At 35.4% G+C, this 10,893-nt stretch overlaps 2 protein-coding genes and 1 non-coding gene across 3 annotated transcripts; 2 read left to right on the top strand and 1 right to left on the bottom strand.

Moving 5' to 3' along the window:
* On the top strand, positions 1,015 to 5,254 carry LOC107638560 (glutamine synthetase leaf isozyme, chloroplastic). The gene is made up of 14 exons (XM_016341897.2): positions 1,015 to 1,235; positions 2,140 to 2,402; positions 2,508 to 2,547; positions 2,665 to 2,768; positions 2,853 to 2,901; positions 3,121 to 3,227; positions 3,428 to 3,515; positions 3,601 to 3,729; positions 3,816 to 3,890; positions 3,989 to 4,042; positions 4,121 to 4,158; positions 4,253 to 4,412; positions 4,503 to 4,563; positions 4,883 to 5,254. Exons 2-14 carry the CDS (start codon positions 2,149 to 2,151, stop codon positions 5,020 to 5,022), a joined length of 1,299 nt encoding a protein of 432 aa, XP_016197383.1. The 5' UTR covers positions 1,015 to 1,235; positions 2,140 to 2,148; the 3' UTR covers positions 5,023 to 5,254.
* Positions 5,455 to 9,809, top strand: LOC107638561 (protein ABCI12, chloroplastic). The gene is made up of 7 exons (XM_016341898.2): positions 5,455 to 6,042; positions 6,256 to 6,372; positions 6,747 to 6,983; positions 7,109 to 7,273; positions 8,244 to 8,319; positions 8,900 to 8,964; positions 9,342 to 9,809. Exons 1-7 carry the CDS (start codon positions 5,470 to 5,472, stop codon positions 9,492 to 9,494), a joined length of 1,386 nt encoding a protein of 461 aa, XP_016197384.2. The 5' UTR covers positions 5,455 to 5,469; the 3' UTR covers positions 9,495 to 9,809.
* On the bottom strand, positions 5,486 to 5,557 carry TRNAP-UGG. Its single transcript has one exon. It is a non-coding gene; the product is annotated as a tRNA-Pro (tRNA).

The following is a 10,893-nucleotide window of genomic DNA, read 5'->3' as shown; positions in this document are numbered from 1 at the left end:
ATATTAAATAAATGATTAATATTTTCCCTTCTATTTATCTTACATTTGAGTTAACACTAGTGAATCCCTTATTTTTTTCACTCTAAACATTCACCTTCACCTTTTAGCATTTCTCTAAAAAATAAACCAACCCAATGGATAAAAGGTATCAGATTGTGTCATTTCTCTCTCTAAATGACAATGTTCTACTCTTATTATAATAACCTAATTGACTTTAATTAATTAGTATAATTGCCTATAAAAAGACAATTCAGACTATACACAGGAACAATTAAAAAGAAGAACCATTAAATAAATAATTAAAAAAACATAAAAGGGCTTGAAGGTTTTCTTTCTGGCTCATTTTTTGATACGAGAAGCATGTGTGTGTTATGCATTGTTGTGGAGAATGTGGGTGCTAGACATGGATATGGGATAATTTTTAAAGAAATTGAACCATCCGATTTCTTTGTAAAAAAAAAAATTAGGTCTACTAATCGAACCGTCCAATTAGTGTGAAAGAAAAAATTTAAATTTTGGCAAAGGTAATTGGACCCTCCGATTTATGTTTAAAACATTAAAAAAATTTGGGGTACACAAATCAGAGAGGTCCGATTTGTGTTCTCAAAAGTCAGACGGTCTAATTTTTGTTCCTAACACCACAATTTCATAAAGTACCTATACACTCCATAACTGCGTCGTACACCATTCCCCCGACCATATCTAAATTAAAAAGTGTTTCTTTCTTTACTCAAATTGACATTATTAAGAGCGAAGCCTTGAAGGGGACCTAAGAAAAAGATCTAAACAAGCCACCAAATACTACTACCAACATAAAAGTTCTTAATCATCATATGATTATTAATTTAACACACAATACCAAGCCATTTATTCATTGATGTTCTCAACTCTTTATTACTTATGACTTAAAAAAAATGGTATTTATATATAGGATTGAAAATAGATACATATATTTTAAGAAACCTTATCTAAAATATTATGAGTCCAAGCTTTCTCTTGGTGCTCTTTAAGGGACCAAAAACTATTTTCATCCACTCATGACTCACCCCTATCGGTTTTAGAAAAGCCAAGAGACTCATTGGCCACAACCTTCTTTTATTACACACACACAAACACAAAGTCTCTCACACTATACACTTTCTTTCACTTGTCTTTGGAGTCTGTGTCACTCAACCACAGGGTGCATTTCCTCTGGTTCAACCCTGCAGCATTAGCCGTTTTATCACTGTTCTCTGGTGAGTAGTGAAGTTTTCATCATGTGCCCATCATTTATTTCATTCGAAAGTTTCAAACTTTTATGTGATTGGGGGAGAAAATGAATCATGTACATTTGGGTGTTAATTCAACTCTCTAGGCTTATTTTATTTTCTAGCTTTTTTGCAACACTGTTCAAGGACAAATGAAGGAGGTAATGGCTATAAGCATGTGGGGGTTAAAAAGAAAATGGTCCCTTTGTAAGAAAGTTTGTATTTTTTATGTGACTGATCATTGCCATTGGCCATTGCTCGCTGGAACCATTTCTTTCTCTTGAAAGGTGCTGTTTGCTAATGAAAATGTTAGGAATGTTTCAGTGCTTTCAGTTAATACCAGAATTTATTTTTTTGGTCAAATATTGCTTCTTATATTTTAGTAAGTGGAGAAAAAGGGGTGCAGGGTATTTTGCCATTTGAAGATGCTTTATGAGACTTGGTTTCACGTGAGTCATGCTTCAAATATGTCATCAATGAACCTGGGTAGGGAATTTACTCAGTCTTTATGATGAACAAGGAAGTCAACTCTTTTAGGCCTCATATTTTTACTTTATTTATCTGCATACTATAAAACAATTAACATTTCCATCTAATCAACACTTTATTGATGAGAATCTGAAAAATGGCTAGATTTTGGTTCTTTTCCCGAACCATTAATTTTAATAAGGATTTGATGATTGCTTTCAAACTGATTTTGTATGTGGTTTCATTAGTCATCATTTGAGAGTGGATGTAGAACAACAGTTGATAAGCATCATGCATTATTATTGATGTTGTACATTTTCTTTTTGTGCAAATTTGTTTATGGTAATCATATATTGTATAATATAATCTAATTTTATTCCTTTTATGGTTGGTGGTTCTCATGGATAATACTATGTTCTGTTAGGTGCTGAACATGGCACAGATTTTGGCACCCTCTACACAATGGCAGATGAGAATCACAAAACCCTCACAAAATGCAAGCCCAATTACTTCAAAAATGTGGAGTTCTTTAGTGTTGAGACCAAACAAGAAAGTTGGTGCTACCAGCTCTGCCAAATTTAGAGTGATGGCAATTAAGTCCGATAACAGCACAATCAACAGGCTAGAGCAGCTACTTAATTTGGATGTATCGCCATACACTGACAAGATCATTGCTGAATACATTTGGTATTTCATTTCATTTTTTTCTTCTTGTTCTAGCAATGAATAATGATTTCATTTTTGTTGCTTCTGTGAAAGCTTTTAAAAACTTTGATATCTTTTCTGAAACAGGATTGGTGGAACAGGAATCGATGTGCGCAGTAAATCAAGAGTATGTTGTTAATAATGCTGTAAACCAGCAAGGAGACGAAATTATTTGTACCTTAGCTGCTATATGATTTGTCTGATGTTATTCATGGTAATCTTACACATTGTTCTTCATTTTCAGACAATTCCAAGGCCGGTTGAACATCCTTCAGAGCTCCCTAAGTGGAACTATGACGGATCTAGCACTGGACAGGCACCTGGTGAAGACAGTGAAGTAATCTTATAGTAAGAATTTCGGAACTGTTGCTTATTTTAATCTTATACCACATAGCTATAGTTTAACTTAGTACTCTTCTTTTTTCCCCTCAGTCCTCAAGCAATTTTCAAAGATCCTTTCCGTGGTGGTAACAATATTTTGGTAAGAGCTGTTATCTTTTGCAACTTGCGGTTCATAGCCGGTCCCAAGCCCGGATAAAGGAGGAGGGTTGTGTTAGGTCTTCGGCAACCAACATAAAAATATAGCCGAACCCCCATGACAGCTGTTATCTTTTGCAGAAGTTTCATGGCAATTTGCTTTAACTTGAAGCACAAATATTATGAAGTTAGTGTGATTTAATATAATCTTTTTCTTGCATAGGTAATTTGCGATTCCTACACACCACAAGGTGAGCCTATCCCTACAAACAAGAGACATAAAGCTGCCGAAATTTTCAGTAACCCAAAGGTCCAAGCTGAAGTTCCATGGTATATATTATGCTCTTAAAAGAAAGATAACCAAAAACCAACTATTTCCTTCTTATGTTCAAAATGATTTAGTATCTACCTATGTTATGCACAATGCTGCAAATTTCTTTCACATATGATGATCAATGACCAAAAAGAAAGATATTTGATAATTGACATTTCCAACTATGATTAATGGTTTTATGTTTAATTTTTCAAAGGTATGGAATAGAGCAAGAGTACACCTTACTTCAAACAAATGTGAAATGGCCTCTAGGTTGGCCTACTGGTGGCTACCCTGGCCCTCAGGTAATATGTTGTTCACATTTGACCAGAACGAGTGAGTTTCATGATGCAGATTTAATTATGCTGCTTGTTTATTTTGTTACATTAGGGTCCATATTACTGTGGTGCTGGGGCTGACAAGTCATTCGGACGCGATATATCCGATGCTCATTACAAGGCTTGCTTATATGCCGGAATTAACATCAGTGGTACCAATGGGGAAGTTATGCCTGGACAGGTTCATCTCTGGAAAATTCCATCTCTTGCAAAGCTTATGTGTATATGAATGCATTTTTCTTATTATTTCTTCCATGAATAATGAAGTGGGAGTACCAAGTTGGTCCTAGTGTTGGTATTGAAGCTGGTGATCATATCTGGTGTTCAAGGTACATCCTTGAGGTAATTCATTTTACCTACTTTCATTAGCATTTTCAACATATTTCAATAGCGCCACAACTCAATATAACATTTCATATGCATTTTATATGTTGTGACAGAGGATTACTGAACAAGCTGGCGTTGTTCTCTCTCTTGATCCAAAACCAATTGAGGTACTATAGTACTTTAGTTTACAGTATGCCTTATCTGATGATTATAACACTAATTGTTTTGGTTTTTTCGCCTGACAGGGTGACTGGAATGGTGCTGGTTGCCACACCAATTACAGGTAAGGACTAACTTTTGTTATGAATATGGATTGCATTTGTTTTGCCATCTTCCTAAAATTCTAAGTTCATGATATATAATTTGCTTTTTTCTAGTACAAAGAGCATGAGGGAAGATGGAGGCTTCGAGGTGATAAAGAAGGCGATTTTGAATCTATCGCTTCGCCATGTGGATCACATTAGCGCATATGGAGAAGGAAATGAGAGAAGGTTGACAGGAAAGCATGAAACAGCCAGCATAGACACATTCTCTTGGGTATTGCTTGAAATTACCTCTACCTTAAGACAGTAATAAACCAAGAATTTTATCTTCTATGGAAACGTCCTAATAGCATTGAACTTGCAGGGAGTCGCTAACCGTGGTTGCTCAATCCGTGTGGGAAGAGACACAGAAAAGAATGGCAAAGGTAAGTTGAAGGAATTGTAGCATTAGACTACCTATTCCTTCTTTAGAATAATTGCTTTGCTAAATGCTAATGTGTCAACTTCAATTTACTAATGCTAATGCCACATATACTGCTATGAAAAAATGCTATGCATCCCTTTTTTTGTTTGCCCAAAATCACCCCGTTAAGTAGGTAGTCTATAAAAATATAAAATCCTAAACTTTTGTTGCATCTTTCTAGCACCTTAAATTTGGACAGGAACTCTAGCTATGTAACATTGTTTTTCTGGTATTACTTTTCTCAATTGAATTTTACTTCATTTCCTTTTCCGTGATCTTAGGTTACTTGGAAGACAGGCGCCCGGCTTCAAACATGGATCCATATGTTGTGACAGGATTACTTGCAGAGACTACTCTCCTGTGGGAGCCAACTCTGGAGGCTGAAGCTCTTGCAGCTCAGAAGTTAGCATTAAAGGTCTAAATCTATTCTGATTGGTGGCATTCTCGATGGAGTCGAAGCCCGGAATCTCTTTTGCTTTCCTTTTAGATTATTTATGGTTTTAATGAACTAAAGAGGTCATGAGTCTGGGTTATTGCTTATCAGATGAATGCACATTGTATATTAAGAGTTTCATTGGATGCATTTGTATTCGGACAAGTTGCATTATGCTTGGTTATGTTTCAGTGTTCTTTAGCTTTGTTTCTTTTAATAACTGAGCCTATCAACCTCAGAAATCTCAGGCATTCAAAACTTTTGCTTACAAACCAGTTTGGAATTGGATGAAAATTTAGTCTCATATAATTGGAACCCTTCTAACCCTATACAGAACATAGATTACTTCAAATCATGCGTGAAAATTATGGAAGAGACAAGAGATTCCTCTATGTATAACTTAAAAAGCCGATAAACATTAGATCCGATAATAAGATGCATTATGAAAATTGGGGCATTCCGAGAATCGAACTCGGGACCTCTCGCACCCAAAGCGAGAATCATACCACTAGACCAAATGCCCACTTGATGTTCATTGCATTATTCAATTTTTCTTTGGCTTCTAATCACGCTGCAAAGAAACAAGTATATTACTGGCGTTCTGTTGAATCTGTTCCATTCCCGCTAGAAAATCAATCGCAACCTCTCACTCACTCTGTCATGTTCATGTACTCCAACCATGCCACTGCCACCTTCTATTTCCCCTCCACTTTCTTCCCACTCCCAACCACCATAGCCTCCATTCCCAAAACCTTCTTACCAACACTTTCCTCACCAAAACCCCTCTTCTCTCTCAGAACCCCTACGCCTATTCCAATCAGGGCTGCTGCTTCATCAAACAGCGCCGACAATACCGGTAACGCAAACTGGACCAAGTGGGTCCCTGCCGGTTCCCTCGCAGCCGATAAGGTCCTCAGGTTGATTGCCGGCGCCACCGCCAGTCCCATTGGCCAGTTCGTGTCCTCGCCCACTACCTTTCTTCACTCCATCGATCCTAGAGTCAAATTGGTCAGTCACTCCAATTCAAGGTTCTTTTTTCTATGAAAAATTTGAGATTTTTTCTATGTTTTGGGCTGCAAAGTATGAACTTGATTCTTTGGTAGAGAACTAGAGATACTGTTTAGGTTTGTTTATGGACATTGTAGTTTAAGGATTGATGTTGGGGATTATTTGTGTTGCTGTTATTCATGAGCTATTTGATATCATCTTTTGATGCTACAGGTATGGCTTTTAGCTCTGGTTATTCTTCCGGCAAGGTCACATATAATTATGCGATTTGGATTAGTAGCATACTTGACTCTGATTTCAGTTTGGGTTCTGCCAAGAGAAGTTTGGATGGTGAGTAATCCTTGACTGGTGGAGTTATGTTCATTTATAGATGGATTTTTTAGTTTGCTTCATTATCTTTGGAGTAAATAAAATTATTCCAGCAATGGCCATTTTTGGCGTTCATCTTCTAGTACATATAGTGTTATTGTTTTTGGATGCTTATTTATGAATAGAGCTAGCTTGTAAGTTTTCTTGTTAGATTTTTTCTTCCGAGTTCTGACTGATTGAATAAAATGATGCGCAGAAGAAATATTCATATAGAGGTTGGATTTTCCATTTTGTTAACTGAAAGATACTTGGAAGTAGACTTTGTATATGCCTTCATTTTTTCATCCTGCTATGATGTGTTGATTTGGGAGTTTCTTGCTAATTTCTATCTGTAGGATCAATTGGGGAGAGTTTATTTGCTATCAGGATTGTTATTCATAACATTAGGGCTAGGTGCAGATGGTGTGCCCCCACTTGTTCAGTTGAGAACTCCAACACCTGCATTGATGGGGCTTCCTAATCTTCCTGTATCATTGACAGGTTATTCGTATGTAATCACCAAGTTAGGTCCATTAACCTTTACAAGGAAAGGCTTATCCATAGCAAGCACTGCTGCCTGTTTGACTTTTATGGTAAGTTGCTTTCTGCCTTTTGTGTTGGACATCTAACAGAATTCTTGCCGTCAAAGCATTGTGAAACAACGGAACACTTCGATGATTCTGATTTTCGAGAATTTGGTTCTGCATTTCTTTTGAAGGTATTTCAAAGTGCTAGTCTCTGCCTCACAACTACGACCCCTGAACAACTAGCATTTGCATTGCGATGGTTTTTGCTCCCTCTGAAATATATAGGTGTCTCTGTGTCAGAAATTGTGCTTACCCTTTTACTGTCATTGAGATTCATCAGTCTAGTTTTTGATGAGGTAAGAAGGCTAAGGGGGTTTTAACTTCCATAGTTATCTCTGATATTGATAATCTTAGTTTCTTTTCTCATCTTACTTTCTGCTTTTATTGATAGCACGTAATTGGTTGTTTGATATTTACCTTGTATGACTACAAAAACTTGCGAAAAAATAAAATCATGAAATTACTAGCAGAAAAAAAGAAAGAAATTAAGGGAAATTTTGGGCTTGACAAATGTTGGGTACTGACAGACTGCTTTTGCTGGAGTTAACTGATAGTTTGACACTTCTCTCTACTTGGTGATTATTTTTACTGGCGAGATTAGTGAGAATGACATGTTAGAAACAATGTCAGCACTATTCTGAAGGATATAATAACTATCCCAACACTGTCCTTTTGAATTAAATTATGGTTTTGGATGTTTCATTTAGTTTAAGGTGAATTGTGAAGAAGTGGATAAAAAATAGGCTCAATGGCCTTTTTCTTAACAGGATGGAGTTCATTCAAAAGCTAAAGGTAGATAAAGAGTCAAATATATGGATTATGGGAATGCAAACAGTGTTGTAAATGATATTCCTGGTTTAATAATTTTGAGCCTTAGAGGTAAAGGCAAGCAAGAATCGAAAATTTTCAATTTTATGAATGATTGGATTATTAGATTTGCAAAGGGAATAAATGAAGTAATTCGGAGGAGGGCAGGTTAGTGACGGTCCTGATGGTTTTATAGGGTTCTATCACGTATGAATTTCAATTAGTGTACCAGACTGACATGGAAAGAGATCTAGGTTGATGCTAGGATTCTTTTAATGCATCTACATTGCTACTACCTTGTAATCAACTTATTTTATGTACTGATCTGATACTACTTAAATTGCATAACATAATTAGTGCATGTGGGTGGAATGCATGAATGAAATAGTTAATGCCACAACAATAAAAGTTCTCTTACACAGGAAAAGGAAGTAAAATACCCATATTATGTTATTGCAGGTTCGAAACATTGCTTTAGGGATTGTATCTCGCAGGGTAAATTGGAAACAATTGAGTACTATGGAGACAATTGATAGTAAGTAATGTTATTAGCTCTTTCTTCTGTTTACAGGGATTGACAGAAAATTATTGTTTTGTTCTATATTCTCTTGTTTTCTTTCCAACAAATTAGTTGATTGTGCATAAATCGTGTTTAGAATATCTAGGCTTCACATTTGTTTTGGACAACTCCCATATTTACTTTATATGGTTATATAAAAATATTTTTTTGTTGATAACGTCTTATTTAGTTTCCAATTGCATAGCACCCAATATGTTGCTATATTAATATTAATAATGCATTAAGAAATCAATATTTGGCTCGTAGGCGACTTAGAGTTGTTGTGACATGTATAATAATCTGTTACTGATGATGCTGATCGATAATTAGGTCATAATGTCTTCAAAAGCTTTTTGTTGAAAATTTGTGATTTTTTGTTGCTATCAATGGCCTTTCCATTCTATAAACCAGTAACAAATGCATGTATAACTGACTCAGAATTCCAAAAGAATAATGTTTTAGTGTACAGTTCAATCAGAATATTACTTGGGGAAAGATTTTTTTTTTCTTCAGTTGTCATGACACTTATTTTATTTTTCCTTATATGCCTCTGCAGTCTTCTTTAACTACTTCCGGCGAATCTTCAAAAATATTTTCAGCCATGCAGAACAAATTTCTCAGGTTAGCCTCTTTGATGTTCCCCTCCTGTTTTCTTCACGTTATCTAGTCTTACTAGTGCTTCAACCTTCAGCTTCATTCTAGAAAAAGTCGAATAATCGGATAACTTCGTTTTAATTTCATCAATTATATCATTTATATGAAGGTTTTGCGGACCCATGCTTAAAATATTGCTTTCAATTCTGATGTGTTGAAAGTAGAAAAGTTTGAAATTCACTCTTGTATTTTTGGCATATTGTGAACCTTCTATGTTGATTTCTTTTAGCACTTCAGGTTTTGAAAATAGGTTACATGAATTAAATTGGCCTTGCATGTTATAAACTTTAAATTCCCTTCATATTCATAGCTCTTCTTCTGACAGTTCAACATAACTATTGTAGGCTATGATAGTCAGAGGTTTTAAAGGGGACAGTGGTGATCATAAACTCTACTTCTTGGCAGAATCATCTTTTGGAATGGCAGATATTGTATGCTTGTTGTTCTTGGCAATTATCATTGGAGCTGCTTTTCTATCTGAGTACTACCTTGTGTGATAACTAATACATGCCTATCTGGCATTGTGACTTGTGAGAGCATTTGTTATGTAATTTTGTTCAATTTGTCATCTTATGATTAGATGATTATAAACACTACAGCCCCTTGCAAGCAAATGTATTTTCCCCAATGCAAAATATTGATGGGGGTTAACACATTGCAAGGGGGAAATTATCAATAGATGAAGGGAAGAAAAATAGGTGGCTTGCTTCTGATGTTAGTTTTGTCAAATTAGAAAAATGATATTTGTACAATTTTATGGACATATCTTTTGTATATTTTTCTTATGGTTAAGCAAACAATTTTTTTAACTTTTTTCAGTTTTTATTAATAAATTTTAATTCATCTTAGTGATTATTAACAATATTAAATGTTTCCACACAATCCGTCTCACAAATAACATCTCGTTGACCCACATCCCAAACTAAGAGATATCCTATTTAAATAGCAAATAATTTTTCTTGAAAAATACTATTACACTCGATCATTCTCAAATACACCATTTACCAACTCCGATTACAATATCTAATAATACAAGCAAAACCAACATTATCACCACAACTAGAATAACTAGTATCACAATTGATTTTGAAAACACTCATAGATAGAGAATTCCAAGAACCACTTAGAATAAAGAGGAGGGACATATGTTGTAATTCAAAAACACTCATAAGTTCATTTTCTAAAGCTAATATTAGACAAATCACTTTTTTGTTTTTTTGGAGGCCAAATTTTATAAGGATTAAAGATGTCATTATTTTTTACTTGGCATATCCACCAAAGTCTCGAAAAGAACCTGAACGGATGCTCTCTGCTATGATACAATAACCAGTTTAAGTTTAGAAGATGACAAGAAATATCCAACCTGTGTCATACAAGCTGAGCTTTTAGACAATCCCAAATACAATGTAAAATCGATTCCTGGCTAGAAAGGCATCTTGAACACTTATCCGATGATGACATCCATCTTCTAAAGTAAAAACTTGCCGTAAGAAGAGCCTCCCTAAGACATAGCCAAGTCAAATACTTGTGCTTTTTCAAAACAAGCTAGCATCAAAGCTAAAGTCAATTCCGTCGCTCCTTCCAACCAAACAGCTGCTTACACAATCACAAGTAACCATTGCGTGAGTCATAGACTTTGGAAGCTGTTGAGTCTGCAGCGAAATTTTGACTTCTAATAGATAGAAAGTAATATGAAATTGAATATTACTCACACGTACAACCAATTGCAGCCTTTGCTACTAACCTAGTTTTGAATCTTGTACCATCTGACTTGGTAGGATCTTCTTTTCTTTTATACACCCACGTACAACCAATTGCAGTCTTTTCCACGGGCAATGGGACTACATCCCATGTCTTGTTCTTATGAAGAGATTGCATCTCTTCCTCCATAGCAAC

Source organism: Arachis ipaensis, chromosome B04, assembly GCF_000816755.2.
Source record: "Arachis ipaensis cultivar K30076 chromosome B04, Araip1.1, whole genome shotgun sequence".
In the NCBI taxonomy this organism is placed as follows: Eukaryota; Viridiplantae; Streptophyta; class Magnoliopsida; order Fabales; family Fabaceae; genus Arachis; species Arachis ipaensis.
The sequence above is the reverse complement of the archived record's forward strand: the minus strand, read 5'-3'. Positions and strand labels throughout refer to the sequence as shown.